The sequence below is a fragment of the Polypterus senegalus genome, chromosome 9 (assembly GCF_016835505.1).
Source record: "Polypterus senegalus isolate Bchr_013 chromosome 9, ASM1683550v1, whole genome shotgun sequence".
NCBI lineage: Eukaryota > Metazoa > Chordata > Cladistia > Polypteriformes > Polypteridae > Polypterus > Polypterus senegalus.
Genome location: NC_053162.1, coordinates 143,782,408 through 143,807,337, shown reverse-complemented (window position 1 = coordinate 143,807,337; position 24,930 = coordinate 143,782,408). Strand labels below are relative to the sequence as shown.

Here is a 24,930-nt window from a genome sequence, read left to right as displayed (position 1 = left end):
ATTCTCATTAAGTGTACATTATTAGAGACAACACTGCTCTTTATATTGATTAGTTATGCCTTTCAGTAATTCAGCTGATTCAACTGACTCTTTTTCAATCATTTTTTAAATGTGGACTGGTTAAATTCCTGACCATTTCATTTTTCTTTTTTCTGCAGGTTCTGACATGGCTATCTTCTGCTTATTATGTGGTAAGCGTTTCCAGACTCAGACTGCTTTGCAGCAGCATATGGAAGTCCATGCTGGTGTCCGCAGTTATATCTGCAGTGAGTGCAATCGCACCTTTCCAAGTCACACTGCTTTGAAGCGCCACCTCCGTTCACATACAGGTGAGACTCCTGCTTAGAACAGCAAGTCTATGTGGACAGTAACAGTAAAAAAAAACCATTGATTACATTATCACACGTAACCTTAGCTTGTTGGTAAAATGCTTCTGATAATCAGCTTTACATATATTGTTTAGTAAAAGAGCCTTATTTTTAAGTTCACACTTTTGAGTATATACTATGGTTAGAGGTGACAATATAAATAACAGCTACTTTTTATTTTGATTTTGGTATTTCTGAACAGTTTTAAAAGCTTAAGTTGATTTGACAATCTCCATTCCTGTAGTTAATCTTTTTTTAGGGCCCCAAGGTTTAAATTACTATGTACAGTTATGTACAAGTATTACATTTTTATTTTCCTTTGTTAATTTGAAAGTATCAATACTATATACACACACACTGCAAATCAGTAAACCAAATACAAATATTTATGTTGTGTGCTGCATTCAGGAGTTAAAATTTCAAATCCTGTCGCATCCATTGATATTGAAATGGCTTAAATGACTTTCTAAAAATTGAGTTAGAAATGTTTGTTTCTAGTAATTTAAATTGAATGTTGTTTAATTTTGGGTAATTGTAAAAAGACATTTGTCTTCTCACTGCACAGTAGGCCAGTTCAGGTTTCTTCCCAGTTTAACAAAATAGATGGGTATTAATGTAGGTTATCAGTACAACATAGACATAATTGTGGGAAAACATTTTGTAGTAAATTGTTTGAGGCAAAATTATCTAAAAGTTTAAAAAATATTATTTTAGGCATGCATGAACACAATTTGCCTGTTTCCATCACGTTTTCTGTCCTTGTGTGGCTTGCATAACCCATGAATTAAATAAACCATCTCAATTAAACTTGACACTCCTATTACTGTCTTTAATTATTAAAAATTTATTGATGTTGAACAAAATTAGTTCAAAGGAGCCAACAATTCTTTTATCCTTTCCCTTACCTATATATATATATATATATATATATATATATATATATATATATATATATATATATATATATATATATATATATATATATATATATATATATATATATATATATATATATATATATATATATATATATATATATATATATATATAAACTTGGTCTGTTTATTTCATTCAAAGCACTTATCAGACTCTTCAACCATTTTAGGTTTTCCCTTTATTTTACTTTCACCATTATTGAGCAATAGAAATAAAAAAAATTATCTGAAGTGCACACGATATAACAGGCAAGTTATTACCAATACTTCAACGGTCTTCAATCCCTTGCACTATGTTTATATACTACTTACTTTCATCAACAACAACATTTATTTGTTATAACCCATTTTCATATACAAGATGTAGCCTAAACGGATGTTCAAAATGTCAAAGAAATAGTTACAAGAAAAGAAAAACTAAATTAGGTCAGAGTAATTATTTATATATATATAATTCACTAGGGGCACGCAAGACAGAGTCCCACCCGCCAACTCTAACCCTCCTACCGCGTCATGGGATACGCACGACAGAGCCACGCACACCAACTGTAACCGTCCTCCCGAGTCCAGCGTCACTCTCGAGGCACACAACAACTCACCAAACACAGCCTCAGTCACTTTCGTCTGTGCAAAAGTCCACATACACTTCTGAGCCACGTTGACTTTACACCGCACACAAGACAGAGAGCCACGATTGCCAACTCACAGAGCCGTGCCCGCCGACTCTTAAGACCATGGTATATGCACACATTTAGTGTATAAATGGAAATAAGTAATTGCATGTAAACGATTTGACAAAATCTGTTGTATGTAAACATTACTGTTTAAAACTTTATTGTTGTTTCATCAGAAAACCCGGTTTCCACGTTTACCTGTATTAGTTTAAATGGCACTTTTGCCACTCGCAATAGGGCGGATGCGCTGACTTATCGTGTTGACTGGGCAACACAGTGAATGAGGCGTCTATCTATGTATGTCTGTTTTCCGTAGCCTGCTACAGGAAGGTACTCTCTCGACCATTGGCACTGGTTTCGTTTCTTGCTATTTTCGTTGTACTGCGATGGTGGTTTCCTAAGCCTTTGTTATACTGAATTTCTTTCTCACCGTTTTCCGTTCCTATTCTTACACCGCCATATGCTATGGTGGGCTTCGGCTAAGTAATAAAAAGTAATGTGTTACAGGCTTAAATAACATAGATATCTAACTAGTAGAAAAGTAGAGTCCTTTATATGCTGTATATCGTATTGTAAGTCTATAAAAATGAGTTCTATGATAAGGTGAGCATTAACCAATCAATATCAAGTTATTTATAAATGTGGGTCAAACAAGGAGCATTACTGTCAAAAGCTTTTTAATACTCTTGAGTTTGAAGTAAGCCAAATGATCATCTGAGCCTAATGTTTTACCGATTTTATGATGTTGGAAATTAATCTTATCTTCTATATGTACAGTAGGTGTGTACATATGTATGTATGTTTGTACAGTATACATATTATATAATAGGTTCAGGTTTTTCATGTGTACTTATCTATTTGACTTAAGTGTCATAATAAAACTTAACATCTCAGTGAATTAATTTTTAAAATAATTAACATTTTGTAGCCAATTAGTGTCAAACTACATTTCTACAGTATTAACTGTGCATTAGCTGAAATATGAGACCCAATTGATTTCCAAGGGCCATTGGGTGAAAAAGCTGCACTGAATGACAAAAAACAAACTTAAATTGAGTCTTGTATATTGACCTTTATACAATAGTAGACACTGTCATAAATTGCTTCTTGGACTTCAATAAAAACAAAAGATTAACGATTTAAAATAGAGTATATATTATTGTAGTCATTACAACAAAGTAACTTGCTATTAATGGTATGGGTAATTTTTAACAATGAAAGTTGTCATTTCTAAATACTGGGCTAGTACATTCTCTTGCCAGAGTGGAAAATCAATATTGTCTGGCAGGAGCCCATTCTCTACAATGCTTTTCCTTCATCTAGGAGTGCATAATCACCTGTGTCTTTCTGAATACATAGTAGGCTTGATTTGGAAGAATTCAGTTGTCGCACAAGTGTATATGCAGTAGTGTAGACAGCACAAACACATTTGTCAAAGAGTTACTCTGGTGGCAGCCAGAATCTCAAGAATGGGAAGCTGGATGAGTCTAGACGAACGTCATCCATCATTCCCCAGAGAGAATCAAATGTGCAACCTTAACACCACCTCCCCCTACCAAGTAATATATAAACAAAGTTCCCCCAACACTCCCAGAATTTTAGAATCATTTTCTGCTCTCGATCGGAGATGCAGTGAAGTTTATAATTTATTTTAATGTGTGTGTTGTGTTGATTTTAAAGAACTAGTGCACAAGTTGTAACATTTAGTCTGGAATTGAGACACACCATGAGGCTCAAAGTGAATGTTTAACTAATATACTGTATATATATTTAGTCCTGTTTTATAAAATAAAAACATGAGTAAGAGAGCCCATGTGGACGGGTCTATTCTCCATAAACCATAATCTGTTATTGCCACCCCACAACAATCCGTTGAGACTTAGTACCTAATTGGCAATAACTGGCCATGTGTCTAGCGGTTTAATAGCAATTTCCTCTAGTTAACTTTAATGTAGTTAATCACAGGATTGTGCCCTGTCTTAAAGGTTTTCCAATGACCATTTTAGGCTGAGAGTCACCAGTTAAAAATGTATTCTGCTGGGTTAATTTCAAATCTCCCTATATTGGCTTACATAAAAACTTGAAAGGTACAGCAGACCTACAGTACGATCTATAATCCATGGCAAACACCTGCCACAACTTTACTGTAGAATGTCAATCACCAGTCAGAGACAAGATTTCTTCACTTGCAGGTCCCTTTTACAAGCTTTCCAGTAGCTGAGCAGCTTTGCATTCTTAATTTTTAAGCATTGTTTTGTGACCAGTTGGCTTGATGGCCAAGGCAGTTGTGCTTGCAGGACCTGCGCACACCACCCACAGAGAATTACTCTCAACAGAGGGTCCCTATTGAAGGCTAAAGAAAGCCATTTCTCTTTATAATAATATATTGATTATTGTATCCCATTACCTCTGCCTGGTGTAATAGCTAAGTATTGATTCCTTATCTAGTAGATTATGCTTTGACGGAATGCTAATACCTGCAGAGGCAGAAGTAGTTGTCTGGCTCTGTTTAATAAAAGAAAAACATTATCAGGTATGAAGGAAGAGCCTTCAAGTGGTTTTGTCTTTCCGATCCTAGTTCTGGAAATGTTCTAAATTACTCAAAATAACACAATGCTGTTTATATTCTCGTTTCCCCTAGAGACAAAGAAACATCTTCATTGTTAGTAATGCTGTCTCCTAGTCTGCAATTTTAGCTAGCAATCACATTGCTTGACATTGCAGTCTTTTTTTGCACCATTAGTCGAATATTTCAAAAGCACTTTGCCCTTAGAAATTACTAAGAGCTTAAGTTAAAAGGAACTATTGCTACTGCTGAACCAAAGGACTATAAACTGACACCTACAATACCTAATGAAGAGAGATGGTATGTCATTTCTTCACCTTTTTTGTAGGTGTAGAAAAGGTAGAAATGTTTGTCAATGTCTATGATTTTTTTTTTTAATTTGACAGTAGGGCATGGTGAATATTGCATTGGAATTTAAAACATTAAAGATACCTGTTCATTTCCCACTACTGCCACACTACGTGACTAGAAGCAAGAAATTTATACAACATAACTGTGCTGCTATTGTAATTAAATGAATGTAAGGACTTTTATTATAGTTCTGTGTTTATAAAACACTTTGGCATGGTGTTCATTATATAAAAGCTCTGTATCACATACAGTAAGTGCTATTTGCTTTAGGTAGATACTAGCCTTAGCAGCATGTCCCTCTGCTCTGGTAAATAACTTGTAAGATTACATGCATCTATGTAGGCTTACATATATCAATTGTAAATATTCGTTATATTAAATAATTACCAAATATTCCAAAAAAGTCAGAAATTTTCCACATGATATAGATAGTGGGAATGGCAAATGTGCTTGCACGGCAAAACAGTACATCTGCATCAGACTAAAAATCTTTATTCTGTGTGTGGTTTGTCCAAATTGAAGTTTCAGGTATGAGTTTATTACTATGTGCATATTTCCTGCAATCATTTTCAATTGTTGCGTAGCCTTTTACTAGATGCTGCTTGGGAATATACACACATGATTAAGTTTTTGAAATGTGTGAGGCGTACATAGATATAAGGGTATTATCAAATATAGAAACTCGGGTTTTGATTGAGAAGCAGGACCGCAATGTGTGTTATCTTAATTTAATAAGGCTAGTGATACCTGTTTTCAGGATTTGTTTTCATGTTCATTTCAGTTTTATATATTTCAGTACTTGCGGTGGGTTGGCGCCCTGCCTGGGGTTTGTTTCCTGCCTTGCGCCCTGTGTTGGCTGGGATTGGCTCCAGCAGACCCACGTGACCCTGTAGTAAGGATATAGCGGGTTGGATAATGGATGGATGGATATTTCAGCACTTTGTTTCTTTTTATTTTAATGGCATTGTAATGTGTTTGTGCCTGTTCCGGTGTAAATATGTCTGGTTGTACATACTAGATGATAGACTGGCATCATGCACTGTGTATGATTGCCAGTTGTTGCCAAATTTAAAGTGGTCTCCATGTGATAATAAGGAGAATTGGTCAGATTCATGATACATTTAATTTGGATTATTAGGAAATTACCAGTTAATAACCAAAATGGAGGAATAGTGAGACTGTTAGTCTTTAACTCCTTCGACAGTGATGATTGTGAGCTACACAAATTGTAAAAATTGGGATACTAAACATCTAGAATGACCAAAAAACACTGTTAATTAACTGAAAGTGTAATAAACATGTATCTGCTTGGCTTTTCAAGGATGTTGATATATGCTTTCCTTCCCAAATCATATTTTACTGTCCACATGACCCCTTCTAACAACCACACTCTTTGCAAATAGGGTCGCCTGAAACGATTTGTGCTGTTCATCCTGGTTACAAAACATTAGAAACATCACATATTTATCAGAATGATTTTTCTCCCATTTACCAGCATGTATTGTATTATGTAGCTAACATATCACTTCAAATTTGCATCTTTAAAAATAAATAAATGTATATAAAATGAATAAAATGTTTATGCTATCTCCAGTTGGGCTGTTAAGGCATATGTTGGCTCTGAACTATTAGATTTCCTACAAATGGCCATCACCACTGCTTTATAGCATTGTGATCTTTTGTAGAGTACAAGTACATCTTTTCTACTAATCAGATTATCAACTGAGGAACAATATCATCACTTTCATGATTTTCTCAATAAGTATAATATCGCAGTCTTCACCAAAGAAATATTAATATGGAATATTTTCGAAAAGCCTCCTATGTGGTAAGAGATGGTTCTTCCATCCAGATATGCAGGTTTGGATCTTGAGCAGGCTAAACCTGTCATCCAATAGACTGTTCCTCAGGGTGGCTCCTGCAGATACTGTTTTTTAGAAATGATTATTTTCACAGTCTAATTGGGGACTAATTACTAGTGATGCTTTTATGAAAGGTGGAATATACAGAATTGCATAACCTAAGAAAAAAGTCATAAATGTAGAAGGAGCTCTGAAATGTTTCAGTGCATTTGTAGTAATGTTAAATACTTGTTTGAAGTTGTTCCCCACTATCTACGTATGTAAAACACTTTGAGTAGGTTAGAAAAGCACTATATAAATGAAACTAATTAATTATTTTTTTTTATATTGTTCAACTTATTTTATGTGGTTTGTTTCCATACTTACCAATATTTGGTTCCATTGTAAAACTGATGTTCAGATTAAAATGTGAGCATTTATTGTTTGGTCCAATTCAATGTTAGTTTTGAACTAAGGTCAGGCAGAATCCGTGAAAATGTTTAAAGGGATAAGCTGTCCTCATTTTTAAAACCAGGTTGCACAAAAATGTATTCACTTCCAGTTCAGCGTTTCACAAAACCTTAGCCCTATGGCACAAGTATGTTACTGTAATTTCTTTAAATTACTATTTAAAAAGTAAATAAATGCATTTATTTTGAACAATCTATAAATGGATTTTATGTACCCAACATTAAACAACCCCTTAGACAAATCTGCTTTTTTTAAATCATATTATGTTGAACAATTCCTGAATATTGACATCATAAAGTAAAACTTACATGGTCCTTGTACATGTCCACATACCTCCAGCCTTTTTTATTATTCGCCACATAATTTTTCTTTCTTTGCTATTTTTTTTTTTAATAAACAACTAATGAAACTAAAACATATGTTTGGTTTGGCCTCTCTCTTCAACTTTATGTGAATGGACAGTGGTATGCTTTGCTGTGTAACATAAAGGTTAGAGTTAGATTGACAAATATTTTGAGTCCCAAGAGATAAATTTACCTTGTTACAGAAAATTATGGATCCTGTAAAGAATATCAACACCCACATTGAAGGAATGTAATCTCCTAAGAATAAAGGAGTCTGCTTTGCCCTTTTTTATATGGTTCTTCTGTGTTACTAGACCCATCCAGCTTATCATTGATGTGGACCTCGCAAGTACTTAAAACAGTGCACCACATCCACTTCCTGAGTAGTAAGTGGGCATAGAGGTTCTGTGGTGTGACAAAATGTACTTGTAAAACAGATCACAAGTTATAGTATGTATACTTGCAACCAAAAGGCGAAATTCGCTCATTTATTTTTCCATGCTGAAAGTGCACACTATCTGTGGAGTTATTAGTCATACATAAATTGGAAATCCAGAATTAAACTGTAAACAGCATCTCATTTTCTACTTAAGATGAAAAAGCACTTTTAAGAAATTTATTATGTTCTTTGTTTTGAGCAAAATTTGAAAAAGTGGTGTCTTTGGTGAATGATGCTAATAAAAATGATTTTTTGGAGGTTGATAACTAGTAACTATATGCATTGTTTCAATATACTGCATATTGCAAGTAAATTGTACAGAATGCCTGAAAGAGGTTTCCAGACTGAGGTGTCACAGTTCATCTAAAAGAAAATTTGTTCCTGTGTTGCCAAACAGCTAATTCTTTTTTTAATTTTTTCCCCTCAATGCTTTATTTTATAATTTATATCTGAAGCTGATGCTTGCAGTAAGTGTCAATGCACATAAACATGACTTCTAGTGTATTTGTGTACATAATTAACGTGCCCCTTTGCTTTAGCTGAAATACATTCAGAAAAACAAATATTAAAATGTATCATTTGAACTTGCTGTGTTTTAACATTGTATGACTAGCATGCTTTGTTCTTTTTTTTTTTTTTTGTCGTCAAAACTTTAAATATGCTGGTTTGCTGAGCTTATGTGTTAGAAAGAATACATTATGTCTCAACTTTTCTTTTTTTCCCTAATGTGCATTAATAAGATGTTTTACACTGTGTACTTTTAAATGCACTGCTGAAAACTGAGACGTACCTCCTCTTCAGAATGCATTCACAAGTAATTACAAATACCGTAAACAATCAGCCCAGCAAATAATAAGCAGTTTGCTTAGAGTAACTAAAATAGGCCTAGCGTGAAAAGAAGAAATACATTCCCATCTTTGTTTGCATCCTAAAAATCCCTGTCCACATTCACAGAGGAAGAAATAGCAGAGCCCTGTTAAATTGGTTCTTATGCTTATGATGGGTGATTCATGTCTGTGCACAAACACACACGCACATCCACACCATGTAAATATGTTTGTTGATATGTACTGTATACACTGTATTTTCATAAATATGCCCCACCTTTTGTGTGCCATCTGTGCAAAAATCTTAATTTTGTTTTATTCCTGCATCTTTTGTGTTCACCCTGGTGATAGACTTTAGTAAACTTGAGGTTTAAAACAAGCTTTTTTCTTTATCAAGATTTTTGCAATTTTTACCAAGTCTATTGCAATTTTTTCCATTTGTTCTAACTAAGTAATTTCCTCTTCCTGCAACTTCCTCTTTCTCATTTCTTGTTGCAATAGGTGATATGGGTCTTGATTTTCATGCACTGATTCATTTTGCAGAAATTCATGCTGTTTTGAGCTGCACGTGGAGACCTTTCAGTCAAGTGGCCGTTTATTTGTAATGAGAGAAAAGATACCATCTACATGAAAACACCTTGGATTTTTTAAAGAGCCTTTATACAGGCAAAACAAATAAAGGGGTCTATTTTGACAAAGCCTTGAGAACACTGAGGATTTCTGAAGTTTCAAAACTCCCTGTATAGCAAATTATTTTAACTAGACTAAACTAGATAAGACTGTTACTTGGTTTATTATTCCTTTTTGCCCTGCTGTTCTTCTGTGAGGGCACTATGATGGCATAATTGTCAGAGCTGCTGCCTCACAACTCCAATGTCCTGGGTTTGAATTCATGCCCAGACACTGTCTGTATAGATTTTACATGGGTTCCCCCAGGTCCTTGTTGATTTTTCCTTCAGGTATTCTAAGTGTTTTCCCAAAAAGTCGAGCATGATGGATTCCTTGTTGAATTATAATCGACAGACTGTTTGTGCACATAAGTTAGTGTTTGCAAGCGAGATGGTGTATACCTTGTGTTGGACTGGCAAACTGTCTAGAGTTGTTTTTTTTTTTTTTTTTCTTCCCCCATGCATCCAGAGCTGGTTGTCACAATCATCCTTACTAGATGAAGTGTGTTTGATGATGGATGTTTATACAAAGTTGTTCTTGTTTAAAATGCAATAATAAAGAAAAAGTGATATCAAGATAGAATGCTGATGTCCTTCTGATACAAAACAAATAAAACTGAAGTGTTAACAAATTTTAATTGCTTGCAAATATGTAGTCAAAGTAAATATACAGTATAGCATTCATTTTAGTAGAGCCTTGCCAAGATATGCCAAAAGTTTGTAATATTTTCATAAACAAAAGGAATCCATTATAATAAAAATAAACATTTTATTTTTAATGAATGTATTTCCTAAGTGTTTTGAAGAGATATAGTTATGCTGTGGGCTCTGTCTTCTTTCTACTTCTAAAGCTGCACAATGGACCTGTGAATGTTAAGAGGGGTGAATAGCATCTTTCTCTGTAACAAATGAGGCTCATTTCAGCATAAATTACACACAAATTAAATATAACATATATGCTTATGTTTATAAACTAATGCATTTTACTTCCCAAATGTGCTTCTCCAAAGTTGGTCTGACTAAATTGTTTTAAATTAGTGCATCACCCTTGTGAAGAAACACAGGTATAAAAACAAACCCTGTCTTACACACAACTGAGTGTGTTCAAAGCAACTGACTGGCCACTAAAGTAATTCCAGTTTCAAAAACTAAAACTATTTACAAGTAGGTTAGAGACTAAATACACACTTGCAATCCAGTGTCACAACTTGAATATTAATTGTTTTCCAGAAAAGGCTAACAAAATAAGTATTCTGACCCCTATTCACTTTTAGATTAGTCAGGACTTTGCCAACTAATAAATAAATAACATGAAGTTTTTGTTTGACAAATTGTTGTTTTAAACTTGAAAAAGCTCTACAAGAACATCAAATTAATTATGCCTGCCTGTTAAATTCCTTGACAAACCTAGCAAAGCCCTAGTTTCATTCAGCTTCCTTTACAGAATGTTATTTTTTGTATTTTTTATGAAAATGAATAGACAGCAGATCGTGCCAGATATTTAATTATTGGACAACTGCTAAATAAGTTGGGCACAAAAATTACAAACAGAGGGCCAATTAGGCAGCCCTCCCCAAGGCCATCCACTCACACCTGTGTGTTTGACAGTTCTGATGCCTCTACCTGGCAACTGTGCCATATCTGTAACTCAGATTGTATCCAAGTAGCTTACTGTAGATTTTTCCTAATACAAAAGCTGAAAAAATACTAAAATGTACCACAGTGGAGGTTCATTATGCGATAAGCAGTTTAAATCAGGGATCCATCACTGCCAAAGTCTCCTCTGACCTGTACTATCAAACACAGCTGTGAATACAAAAAGCATGCCCAGACGATACAGTAAATGAGTCTCAAATAAAACACGAGGCGAACAACAGCAGAATATTAACAGGCCATTGTCAGTCTGCAGGGAGAGCTGCTGCTGGCTGTGTGTGCTTATAAGAAGTTAATGGGTTTTTTCATAAGTCTGTTAAATCTGTGTGTCTATACTTTTCCATGAAGGATGAATATTAAAAAGACTTTAGGAACATATAGTAGAATTTTGTTAATTTTTTTTTCTTTTTGCTTAATAATGCAATGTAATTTTCAAATGATCTTTCTTTATAAAATTATGTAACTTTTTTTTTTTGGGGAGTAGATTTTGCACACACTTCTTATTTTTTCTTCCTGTATATTTTTTAATTCAGCAATTGGATACTAGGCACTGTCTGAGTGGAGCCTGTGTGTTTTTACCATATTTATGTTCACTTTTCTTCAGATACTCCATATTTCTTCCCACATTCATAATATATTTATGATAGGTTAAATGACAATTCTAAACTGGCACTATGGGCCCTGTCATGCACTTATACCCCAGGCTGGTTCCTGCAGTACCAGGATAGCCTCAAGCTATTGGAGCAAGTGGGTTTGGAAATATTAAGTTATGGATGTCTACCCTATAAACTCCAACTATCATCCAATGTATATTCATTGCACACACTATATTTACAGGAAGTATTGCTTTAACAGTTGAAACAATTTACATATCTCACAAGTTAATTTGTTTTTTCTCAAACGTATCACGTTATGTCACAAAAGTATATTCTGGTATTTTGTAAAAATGATGGTCCTTTGTAATTTTTCAAATCTGATATTCATTCATTTTCCACAGCTTACCCACAACTGGGTTGATGGGGCAACAGTCTTAGCCGTGAGGCCCTTTCCGTAGTAATTGTATTTAAATTAAATAAACAATCTAGTGCAGCTTTTTTTAGTTTTTATGCAATTGTATTTACTTTTTATGTCTTTTTTTTTGTAGCATCTTATCCTAAAAACTGTAGACATAAATCATAGTGGTGTTTTCTCCTTCCTGTATGTGTGTGTGTGTGTACGTGCATGTTTGTATCTTGTGTGTGTGTGTTTGTATATGTGTATGTGTGTGTATATATAAACCAACAAGGTATTAGCTGAAATATGAAATTTTATTTGGCATGTAACTCACTTCTGCAGTTTATTTTCAGCAAAGAAAGCATTCAAAAACCTGCTATAAATCAGCCTCATTAACACCCAAGTGGAATTTTACTTATTACTGAAAGTGCAACTCTTTTCATGCAAAACATTCAAAGTTTTAATATCAATGTTCTATGCAATTACAAGCTTTCATAGTGATGTGGGGGATGTTGTGTGTTTTTGTTTATTATGTGCTAATGTAGACTGTGAATGGTACTGTATAAAATAAATATTGGTTGAAATAATCTTCCAGGATGTACAATGAGAAGAAAAATAGAGACAATGCCTTAAGGTGTTTACTAATTACTCCCTGAGAAGATTAATTCATGTTGTTGTAATTTATTACAAAACATGGCAAAGTTTTACATTTACTTTTCAAGGTGCAAAGCAATAATTTAGGGCAAACAGAAAGTTGTTTACTTTGTTTATATTTAAAACGTTTTGCCTTTATTGAATGCTTCAAGCTCTTCTGTAATTGTTCTAAAATCACACACATAATCATTTAATGATCCTGAACTTATTGACTCATGAATTTATTTTGATGTTCTGGCACAGGTATTAGTTCATGTTGCATTAATCACACATTGTATTCTGAATTTATGTAGTACAAACTCTTAACAGTAGACCAGTAAGCCAGAATAACACTTTTTTTTTCTTCTTATACTCAGAGTACAGAAACAGGCAGCATAATATTTAGAAACCTGCTTAACAGTTTAATCTTCAAGCCTAAAAAATACTATAAGAATTACTTTGAAAAGGACATTTAATGCCTCTAAAGAACATTGTGAGTACCTTGATGTTCTGAAATACCAGCTTAGTCTGTCAAAAGCAGGTGGATGTTTCATTACCCTGCACAAAGTCATTTTCTTTTTTTTTTTTTTTATTTAGAAATTTCTTTTAATCTGATCCATCCATTTGTTCAACTCAGATGTATATTCTCAAAAATAAGGACTGCATTTTAAAATTCCCTTCCATGGTTTTTTGAATGTGTATGTTTGGAGGTCGGATTTCTCTTGTATTCATGTGAGCTGAGTATAAATGACTTCTGAGCTGCTGTATATTACCCTTAATATCTAAATCAAGTCTAAGGCATGACTGAAATTCCAACAGTTGAAGGGATATTACCATCGCTCTTATTCCCCAGTCAAGGCATCATGAATGTTAATGTCTAAAAGCATCCGTTAGGCAGGAAACCTGACAGCAGATCAGCACTACAAAGGACTGCTTGGGTCCTTCTTGCTGACTGTTTATTTAGGATGCAAACCTTCTGAGAGTTCTTGCGAATGTACATTTGTGTAAAAATACAGTATGAACATGCAGTATGTGTGTATGTATGTGTCTGTATGTTTATGGAATGTTAATATTTGTGCCAATATAAAACTCTATATCCATTTATTTACATTTGACTAGAGATTTGCATTTTTAAGGTGGCACAAACATGCATATACTACACACACACACACACAAAAGATCCCTTATATGACAAATAATACATATTCATGATCAGTTTTATGCCTGTATATTCACAGGAACATATTATGGTTTTGTTTAAAACAAAACCTTCAATTGGAAACATTTTTGTGAACACCCACATATGTGGCATATATTTGATAATTTTCCTCCATATGCAAAAGTCTATTTTTAATAGACTTACTATTTTAACTCCTGATGTAATTTCACAGCATAACAAATACAGCCCAATGCAAAACTGTTGTTAACACCAATCACAAATACCTTTTAAGGCATTTTAATTAAACTGCATGCCTAGTACTCAACTCCTTTCTAATCAGAGATGAATCAGGCAGAGTTTGCCTTTAGAATAATTATTAGGTGTTCAATGCAAATACTTGCAGCACATGAAACCAAGGTTTAAGGCAATGTAGATAGTCACTTTTGTTTGCAGAATAAAATGTAGATGGTGAGGATTTTTTTTTTTCTTTTTTTTAAATAGAGGCCGCCTCTGATAACTTCATGCCAACAAATAAAGTGTGTCAGTTTTATTGATTTTCTTCTTTCTCGTTTCCTTTTTTTCCTTTTTCTCTGGCAGAAGGGAAATCACTGTTACAGCATGCAGGATACACATTTAAATGTGCATAGCATTTAGGTGCATCTATAAAGTGCCCAAGGAAATTGACACTGTCTCTTTACAGGGGAAGTGGGAGTATAAGCATGACAGTACATAACGAGAAATGCAATTTATTCCCAAGCACGAATGCCGTTTGGACAGCAGGATAATGAAACGCGTAGGTCATTGCTGATGACTTAAACCTTCAGCAGCTGAGTAAAATGCATTAAATATCAAGAACATTACACGGCTGGCAAAGTCTCGCATCTGTACAGGGAGAAAATGATATATAGCCAGCTTTGAGTCATACACAGGAAAGCAATTAAAGACATGCACAGGAGACAGACTTGGCGCATCATAATATTACAGATTATTGACATTTGAATAGCCACTGCTTGTCATGTTGTAATGTGAAGAGGAAGCACCAAGAAAAAATTAGATTCAGTATTCTATGAAGCCTGTTAAAACAGAAATGGCATTCCAGCCTAGACTCTTCTCTACATTTGTTATTTTCTCCAGTATGTTTTTGGTGATTCATGGCAGATATATGTTAAATATACATATAAAGCAATATATCAAAATTTGGTGTGTATAGATTTTCTTTCCCATATATTTATTTTAGGAAAGGTGGGTGGTTTTAAAGCCACAAGAAATATATTTGTCAGCTGTAAAAGTAGCTTATACATACTTTTTCCTCTTCTACAAGTAAAACTGAGTAACAGATATTTAGTTTAGAATTAATATTTGTAGACTATAGATTACCTCATAAAATATATCTTTTAACTTAATTTCTTGCGTGTTTTGTGAAGCACACTTAATCTTTGTTGTTTATTGATAATTAAGTAGTTTTATATTAACCCGTTCCTCTGCCAGCATAGCTTCTCCTGGCTTAAAATGAGTTGGTCCCTACCTAAACTCGCTTTTATATAAAATATTGTATGTATGTTTTTACATTTTGTGTGTGTTTATGTGCATATAAAATAAGCTACATATCTCTCATTGACTTTGAGCTATACTTTCACAAACAGGATGTATTCGACCTACATCCTGTTTGTTAAAGTATGTAATAGAAATAAAATGTTTTTGGGATGTGTGTGTGTGTATGTGCATACGTGTGTGTGTGTATATATATATTTTAAGGTCATGCCATAGCATCTCAATTGGATTCAGGTCAAGACTTTGACTAGGCCACTCCAAAGTCTTCATTTTGTTTTTCTTCAGCCATTCAGAGGTAGATTTGCTGGTGTGTTTTGGGTCATTGTCCTGTTGCAGCACCCAAGATCGCTTCAGCTTGAGTTGGCTAATAGATGGCCGGACATTCTCCATCAGGATTTTTTGGTAGACAGTAGAATTCATGGTTCCATCTATCACAGCAAGCCTTCCAGGTCCTGAAGCAGCAAAACAACCCCAGACCATCACACTACCACCACCATATTTTACTGTTGGTATAATGTTCTTTTTCTGAAATGCTGTGTTCCTTTTACGCCAGATGTAACGGGACATTTGCCTTCCAAAAAGTTCAACTTTTGTCTTATCAGTCCACAAGGCATTTTCCCAAAAGTCTTGGCAATCATTGAGATGTTTCTTAGCAAAATTGAGACGAGCCCTAATGTTCTTTTGCTTAACAGTGGTTTGCGTCTTGGAAATCTGCCATGCAGGCCGTTTTTGCCCAGTCTCTTTCTTATGGTGGAGTCTTGAACACTGACCTTAATTGAGGCAAGTGAGGCCTGCAGTTCTTTAGATGTTGTCCTGGGGTCTTTTGTGACCTCTCGGATGAGTCGTCTCTGCGCTCTTGGGGTAATTTTGGTCAGCCGGCCACTCCTGGGAAGGTTCACCAGTTCCGTGTTTTTGCCATTTGTGGATAATGACTCTCACTGTGGTTCGCTGGAGTCCTAAAGCTTTAGAAATGGCTTTATAACCTTTACCAGACTGATAGATCTCAATTACTTCTGTTCTCATTTGTTCCTGAATTTCTTTGGATCTTGGCATGATGTCTAGCTTTTGAGGTGCTTTTGGTCTACTTCTCTGTGTCAGGCAGCTCCTATTTAAGTGATTTCTTGATTGAAACAGGTGTGGCAGTAATCAGGCCTGGGGGTGGCTACGGAAATTGAACTCAGGTGTGATACACCACAGTTAGGTTATTTTTTAACAAGGGGCAATTACTTTTTCACACAGGGCCATGTAGGTTTGGATTTTTTTTCTTCCTAAATAATAAAAACCATCATTTAAAAACTGCATTTTGTGTTTACTTGTGTTATATTTGACTAATGGTTAAATGTGTTTGATGATCAGAAACATTTTGTGTGACAATCATGCAAAAGAATAAGAAATCAGGAAGGGGGCAAATAGTTTTTCACACCACTGTATATGTATATCTATTGTATATATGTGTATATATATGCTGCTCACAAAAATTAAAGGAACACTTTAAAGAAACACATTAGATACATCAGATCTCAATATGAAGTTGGATATCTATACAAATAACGACAGGGCAATGTCTTGGGAACAAAATGATGCCAAGTATTTTAATGGAAATAAAAGTTTTCTGCCTACAGAGGGCTCAATTGTGTCGACACCCTAAAATCAGAGTGAAATGAAGATGTGGCAGGCTAGTCCATTTTTTCAAATACTTAATTTCTGCTACTCAAATGGGCGGACTTGCCCATTCTGGTGTTCTTGAGCAAATGCCAGTCGAGCTCCACGGTGCTGGGCAGTGAGCACAGGGCCCACTACAGGACATCGGGTCCTCAGGCCATCTTCATGAAGTCTGTTCCTGATTGTTTGGGTAGACACATTCACACCAGTGGCCCTCTGGAGGTCATTCTGTAGGGCACGAGCAGTGCTCAGCCTGTTCCGCCTTGCACAAAGGAGCAGGTATCGGTCCTGCTGATGGGTTGAGGACCTTCTACGGCCCTGTCCAGCTCTCCGAGAATAACAGCCAGTCTCCTGAAATCTCCATGTTCTGGAGATTGTGCTGGGAGACACATTAAACCTTCTTGCTGCAGCACGTGTGGATGTGCCATCCTGGAGAAGTTGGACAACCTGTGCAACCTCTGTAGGGTTAAGGAATCGCCTCATACTGCCAGTAGAGATAATTACTCAAGCCAAAACTAGCACGAGTGGAAAACCAGCCAAAAAAGATCAAGAGGGAGAAACTTGAAATGACCTCCACATGTAAAACCAGTCCTGTTTTGAGGGTTTTCTAATTGCTGCCACTTTAGTGTACCTGTCGTTAAATCCATGAACACCAATACAGCTGAAAGTGATTAACAATGACCTCAGCTGCTTAACCAACCAGAAAATTATCAGACAGGTTTAATTGATTTCATGCCAGGCCCAATAAAGTGTTCCTTTAATTTTTGTGAGCAGTGTGTATTATGTGTATATATATATATATATATATATATATATATATATATATATATATATATATATATATATATATATATATATATATATATATATATATATATATATATATATATATATATATATATATATATATATATATATATATATATATATATATATATATATATATGTGTATGTGTGTGTGTGTGTGTGTGTGTGTGTATATATATATTGTGTGTATATATGTGTATCTCTATAGATAGATAGATACTTTATTAATCCCAAGGAAATTCACATAATCCAGCACCAGTATACTGATACAAAGAAACAATATTAAATATAATAATAATAATTAAATAGTAATAAAAAAGTGTATATATACTGTATATATATGTGTGTGTGTGTGTGTGTTCCAGTAAACATGACCTCCTTATACCAATTTTCTGTTTGTTTAATTTTATCATTAATACTTTTGTATACATTTTACCTGCTTCAAATGATAATATGTAGAAAAACATTTCTGTGTACGTAGAAATTTATAATCTTCAGGCTTTGGTAAGTTAAGCAGATGTGCCTTTTACATGGCACCATTAATAACTACTGAAAGCTTTCTTGGATGATAAGACTCCGTAACAACTTTGAAGCACAGACCATTGATAAAGAAGTTAAACTTATAGAGGTTAGAAGATTTTGTATCTTCTTAATGAAAACATGTCTAGGTTTTTGCTTTTTCTCCCTCTTTCTAACACTCTGTGATGGTAATTTAATGCCAACAGTGTAGAATTATTAGTTTACCAAAGGCTATATACTGTAATTCTTGAACTATTCTGAGCTTTCAGGTATTGTCATATTCTTATCTAGAATGCCTTTTTTCTACACACAAGGTGACCACCCATTTGAATGCGAGTTCTGTGGGAGCTGTTTTCGGGATGAAAGCACCCTGAAGGGGCACAAACGGATTCACACTGGAGAGAAGCCATATGAGTGCAATGGCTGTGGCAAGAAATTCAGCCTTAAGCACCAACTGGAGACCCACTATCGTGTTCATACAGGTAAGAGTAGCACCTTAGCTCAGCTACTAAAAAGACATTGTGGCATAGGATTTTGTACTCCATCTGCTTCCATGTAAACCTCCATATTAAATACTTTGGTGGTACTTCTCACTCGGTACCATTTTAATGCAGTGCTTTGATCCTTTGTTTGGACCTAGATAGTATTATTATCACTAATTCACCTTCACTAGGAGCATTACAAAGCAACTTATGTATATAATAAAATACAAATCAAAAAGGAACACTGAAAGGCTAGTGTACCTGCCAGATTTTAACAGCTAGTGTAACTTGATCAAACACAAACAGAATGAAATGACTAGCTTTAGGTTGTCAATTCCAGCTGTAGTCTTAATTCTTCATTGGAGTTTTTCCTCTCATTTTTGACTGCTGTCTTTTTCAACTGTATTTAGTTTCCTCATGTGTCATGATTTTCATAACATGAAGTTTAGTTGCCTCATTTATTTAAGGAAGGGAACAATGGAAATGTGTAATTAGTCACCTCCATATTCTATAGATGGACTGAAAAAGGAGATGGTGGCACCAGAATCTGACATTTGTTAAAAGGCAGTTAAATATGCTCTTTGTTTGTTAGATGTAACATTTCGTCATACTTTTTTTGCATGTTTTTACTAATGTTCCCCTATCCTACATGCATAGTTCTATGTATGATACTGTAACATTTAGCATCCATAGTAATGCCACTAAATTAGTTTGCATGTTATTTACTACACTAAATATTTGCTTTTGGTGGCACTGCTATACAGAAATAAAGACCTGGCCAAAACAACAATTCACTGTAACATCCACAGCTTTGCACAATGTTTGTGCTCCGCAGATTATAAAGCCCCAGAATAGGGGGCTGTTTGTGAATTCCCCACACCAGAATTTCAATAGGACCCTGAGCAAATCACTTCAAGCCTTAAAAAAAAATATGAACATCTTCAAATATTTGTAATTTGGAATGATTTTGCTTAATAATATTGTAATGTGTTCATCTTTTATGCATGTTTTTTGTTGTTAAATTTGTAATAAAGTACTTAGACCTCACAAATATTTTGTCAGCATCTCAGGAGGTAAACATTTTCACATGGCACCTAATTTCCCTCAAACCTGTTGAATAATTGTTTGCTGTTGAGATGGCCTCTGTGTTGTAGATAACAGCAGATCTTGTCAAGTTTGCAGTCAGAGGCCACCACAGTGTAAAGGAATACGCTGATGAGTCATCGGCAGTTGGCAGCCAGTTGTCAATACCCGATCAATATTTAGGCTGAATTTGCAATTCATTATTAGTTTATTTGTGGGCGCTGCTGGTGGTTCAATTGCTGCATCACTGCATAGCCTGTGGACTTAAACGGCAAATAGGAAACTTCACTGTTATTTGACCCAGGTGGAGCTGTAACCAATATTAGAATAACACAATTTAGCCTGAAACAAATGTTTGTTTTACTCCTTGGTTAAACTGATATTGGTGTTTCAATTAAAAATAAAAAGTGGTTATAACTAAGCTAATTGCTTTGAATATAAAATGCAAATCGTCTCCTCAGGATATTCTTGAAAAGGGACCAGAAGGTTTCTTCTGTTTTTATTTATGGATGAATTCCTTTATTTCTGACAGGTATTTTAAAGCCATACAAAAGCACCACTGTACTGCAGCTTTGTTTTGATCATGCTGCTAAAACGAAGCTTATATTCAGACAGGATAAGGAAATGTATTTGAGATGTTCACATGCACTCAATCTCAAAGTGCAAGAATAGAGATTCTCACTTTTTTTGTAGTTTGCGTAATATTTTCGTTTTTATGATATAGACAGAATCCAGTGTCTTCTGGGTATTTTAGTGTGCATCATTATTTCAAAGTGCCTCAAGTCACAGAACTGCTGACTCTGTGCTCGCAAATTTCCTAATGTATTTTTTGTGCTCCACAGCGGGGGATAGCACCCCTGCTGCCCTTTTAAAAGTGCCAGTGGCAATGTCTTTTTATAATAATAATCCTGACTGCCAGGACCTCTGTTAAACACCTCAGCATCACAAGTTATTTATATATATTTTTTTTAACTTTCACAAAGCAGATGGGATGCTGTAGTTATTTTAGCACCACCACCTGAGTTCCCAATAAAGTACTTCCTGCTCCATACTGAGATGCAACACATCCACCCATCTTGTCTCTCTCTTGCTCTCTTTGTTTCTTTGTGTCATCCCTTTTCTACCCCAAATCCTTGGCAGGCTGGTATGGCTAAAGGCAAAAGCACTTTGCAATCCCCCACCTACCACTAACCCTCTGTTGTTGTTCTGCAGGAGAAAAGCCGTTTGAGTGCAAGCTGTGCCACCAGCGGTCCCGTGACTACTCTGCCATGATCAAGCATCTGCGGACTCACAATGGAGCATCTCCTTACCAGTGTACGATCTGCCTAGAATACTGCCCAAGCCTGTCTGCCATGCAGAAGCACATGAAGAGTCACAAGCCAGAAGATATCCCTCCTGACTGGAGAATAGAGAAGACCTACCTGTATCTCTGTTATGTCTGAGTGCAAACACACAAAGGGGAGATAAAGAGCAAAATTCTCTAACAGTAAATGTGAAAGGGCTGGACGAGGGAATAAAAAAAAGGAAAGCCAGGGGCAGATCAGTTCAAAGCAGATGAGTAAGCTTGGTTTATAGCCAACACTTTCCATTTTTTGAAGAAGTATGAACAAACATTTCAAAATAGTCAAGAAATTTAAAACTCCCTAATCCTCCCATATTCATGCTTTGAGGTAAATTTAGTATAGCTGTAAGTCTCCATTCTGAAATATGCATTAAGTGATTCATGAAAGGGCCTCATCAGTTAAAGCAAAATGCATCTCTTCTTGTCTGTAGCACTGATACCAGTTAGCATCTTCCTAGCAGAGTTTGCTTAGTTTCTTTCTTGTCAGACTTGCAAGAGGTGCAACTGGGAGCCTTTTTTCCCGTCCAGGGCTTATTTTGAATAAAGCTCCATTTTCAAAGAAACCAAGTTCTGGTTAAAAAAAAGGAAAAGAAAAGGCTTAGTTTTAAAACGCCTTTTGTTTTAAATGGACTTGTCTCTCTCTATCTATTTCTCTAGTCAGATGTTCATACATTTGAGGTGTTTGTTGCTGTTCTGCACTGGTGACATGGAAACACAGAGCACTTAAATTCCCCAAAACTTATGGCTACAGTATGTGGAAAGTTGGGAACTCTGAAATGTTCTTTACTAAAAGCATACATTTTGCTTCTGTAGGACCTGAAGCTTCAGGTGTATAAACAAAATTGTCTGTTTTGTCAAGCGGCCATTTTTTTAAAGGGCTTATGTCAAACTGTATCTTTACAGAATGAAAATGTGTTGATGGAAAGCTCTCCATTGCTGTTAAATACCATTGATACACCATACATCAGGGTGCAGTGACCTGTGGGTGCAGCTTCTTCTAGTTTGGGGAAGTTCTCTTAGAAAAAGAAATTCATTACATGTTTTTTTTTAAAAAAAAAAAAAAAAAGAAGACGTTATGTCTGCTTTTGTAAATGGACTTTTTCTTCTTCTGTGTTTAACTGTTGTATCAGCTGCCTGAAAACTGAACGCACCAGACCGGCTTTGGCTTTCATTTTGGCCTGTTGTGATATATATAAAGATTTTTTTTTCTATTAATCTGACCCATGGGGAGTTTTCAATTATCTGGATTATTAAAAAAACTGTCCATATTCAACAGAATATCATGAATCAGTAATATTTGTATTCTAAGAAGTGTTCATGCCAGTTATAGTAGTGACCAAAATGTGTGGTGTTAACTGTTAGCCCTTTACAGACTTCAACAATGTGGTATTTGGTTTGATTTTTTTTTTTCTTCATAATAATGCTCTTCATATATCAAAATATCATGCTTGAGCTATTTAAGCCTGCCCTCACTGGGAGTTTAAAATAAAAAAACAAGTTAATTACAATTGTTTGTAAGTATATCAAAATCAACGTTAGTTTTGTTCTTTCATTTGTGTACCTTTTGGTGTATTTTCAGCACATTGTACTTGAATTACCTCTTTTATGTGACCTCATCAGCGCTTTTTAAGGTGTGTGTGGGTTTTTTGTTTTTTTTGTTTTTTGTTTTTTTGTTTTTGGTAGGTAGTAGGAAAAAAAAGAAAGGGTTACAAGTGATCTATACTCTCAAATAAGGAGTATTTAAGTGCCGCAGCTTAAATAGCATGCTTTTTTGTTTGTTTAATAATTATTAAAAATGTGCATTATTTTTATTTTTACCAAAATAGGTATTTTGAAACTGCCCGCAAATATTTCTGACGTGAGTCTCGGGAGTTTATCTTGCTTTTTTTTTTTTTTTTCCAGCGGGTTATTGTACTGGAAGCTACCTCTGAATATTTTTTTTTTTTTTTTCCCCATATATGTTTGATGATGTTATTTGTGTTTATTTACATTGACTTTTTAAATGTCATTGCAGATTCATCTCATGCTTTATTTTCAGTTATATATAAAATATGGTGTACTTTTTTTTTTCTTCCCCATTATTGCAAATAGTAGATACTGTATTAAAGTTTAGAATCTTAGATGTAACTGTAGATAGAAGTAAAGAAAGTAAAGAGACTTAAAAAGAAAAAGGTAGATAAAAGCTGTTTCTTCCTTCCATTTCAACAATATGGCAAAAGAATTTTATCTTGAGCTTATTGAAATGGTTCTGGTCAACATGTGAGGCACCCATTGTATAGTGAAAGAGTAGAACTCTTTTGGGAAATATAAGGAGCAAAAAGTGTTAAACTTGAAATATGTGAATAGAATTATAGCTTAGTAATGTGAAAAACTGGATTCAAATGACTTTGAATCACAAAGGGCAGGTCAGGTATGCATTAATGCAGCATGCGGAGGACAATTGTGGACTGCAGATGATTATCAGAAGAAAGGAAATAAGACAGGCAGATACTGATGGTTAGAATTCCTCGTGGTGAAGACCATCCTGTTCCGACAGACCCATATTTACAATAGAATATTTTACTGTTTTTGTGTTAATTGATCAGGCGCTTTTGGTTTAAACTAAAGAAAACTTTTTTTGTTTTGGTTTTGTTTTTCTCCTGCACCCCACATTTTGTGTTGTCTTGTTGTTTTGTTATCAAATACAGTCTTAAATTTTATACAGGTGTTGTATTTATTGTTGGGTTGCAGGTGTCAGATTAGTGAGATTCTCAATCTTGTGGCTGTACAGTCATGTTCTAGAGAAGGGTTAAAGCAATCAGAAGCTACTAGTCTGGCTACTAGCGTTAATGAAACAAGATGGGGGGGGAACTAAATATTCTCTCTTAAATGTGTCATCAGTGTAGTTTGGCGAATTGAAAAAAAAATCACTAAACTGTTTATATATTAAAAAATAAAGTCTGCGGTGCTGAGTGTCACAGCCCTGTGACAGCACTTCATTTTGTGTATCACACTGCCAAAGATTAGAAGTCTGTGAATATCGGTGTAGAAAATGCAGAAGGATCAGAAAGGCAGGTCATTTGAACAGGAGAGTTGTATGAAAAAGCAAGACGAGCTGAAAAGCTGAGGCAACGACTGTGAGGAAAATAGCCTGAGTTGTGCAGTTCATTGCAGATTTAAAAGCTGAGCACGAGCTGGCTAGTGTGTATGTAGTGTCTTCAGATCTGCTTGTATAGCAATGCAGACTTCTACCTTTTCGTAGTTTCAAACACAGAAAAGCTCAATTTGGCTTAACTAGGCATCCTAAATATTTTCAACTGGAAAAAAAAATGACTTGATTTATTTACCTGCAGTGTAACTCCTAGAGTGACTTTTAGGTGTCTCTTTAATATTTGTGCCTAAATTGAAATCTTTAAGGAAATGTCCATCAGTGAGTGTGTAGAGTTTCCGTGCCGAGTTGTTACGTCATCCGTCATCTAAAAATTGGCTTTTTCGGCCATGTTTTGCTCCTTATTAAGAGCAGTGTTTGTTTATTTTAGAATTGCTTTTTTTTTTGTTTTTGTTTTTGTTTTTTTTTTATTTC

The 24,930-nt window shown here is 35.0% G+C and overlaps 1 protein-coding gene across 4 annotated transcripts in view; it reads left to right on the top strand.

The window, feature by feature from the left end:
• zbtb16a (zinc finger and BTB domain containing 16a) overlaps positions 1-22,876 on the top strand; it is a 250,767-nt gene extending 227,891 nt beyond the window's left edge. For all 4 annotated transcript variants that reach the window (XM_039764008.1, XM_039764005.1, XM_039764006.1 and 1 more), the window contains 3 exons: positions 159-329; positions 18,776-18,943; positions 21,239-22,876. In XM_039764008.1, coding sequence (XP_039619942.1) covers positions 159-329; positions 18,776-18,943; positions 21,239-21,468 — 569 coding nt within the window. In that variant the 3' untranslated portion in view covers positions 21,469-22,876. The remainder of the gene's footprint in view (positions 1-158; positions 330-18,775; positions 18,944-21,238) is intronic.
• Positions 22,877-24,930: the final 2,054 nt, after the last annotated feature.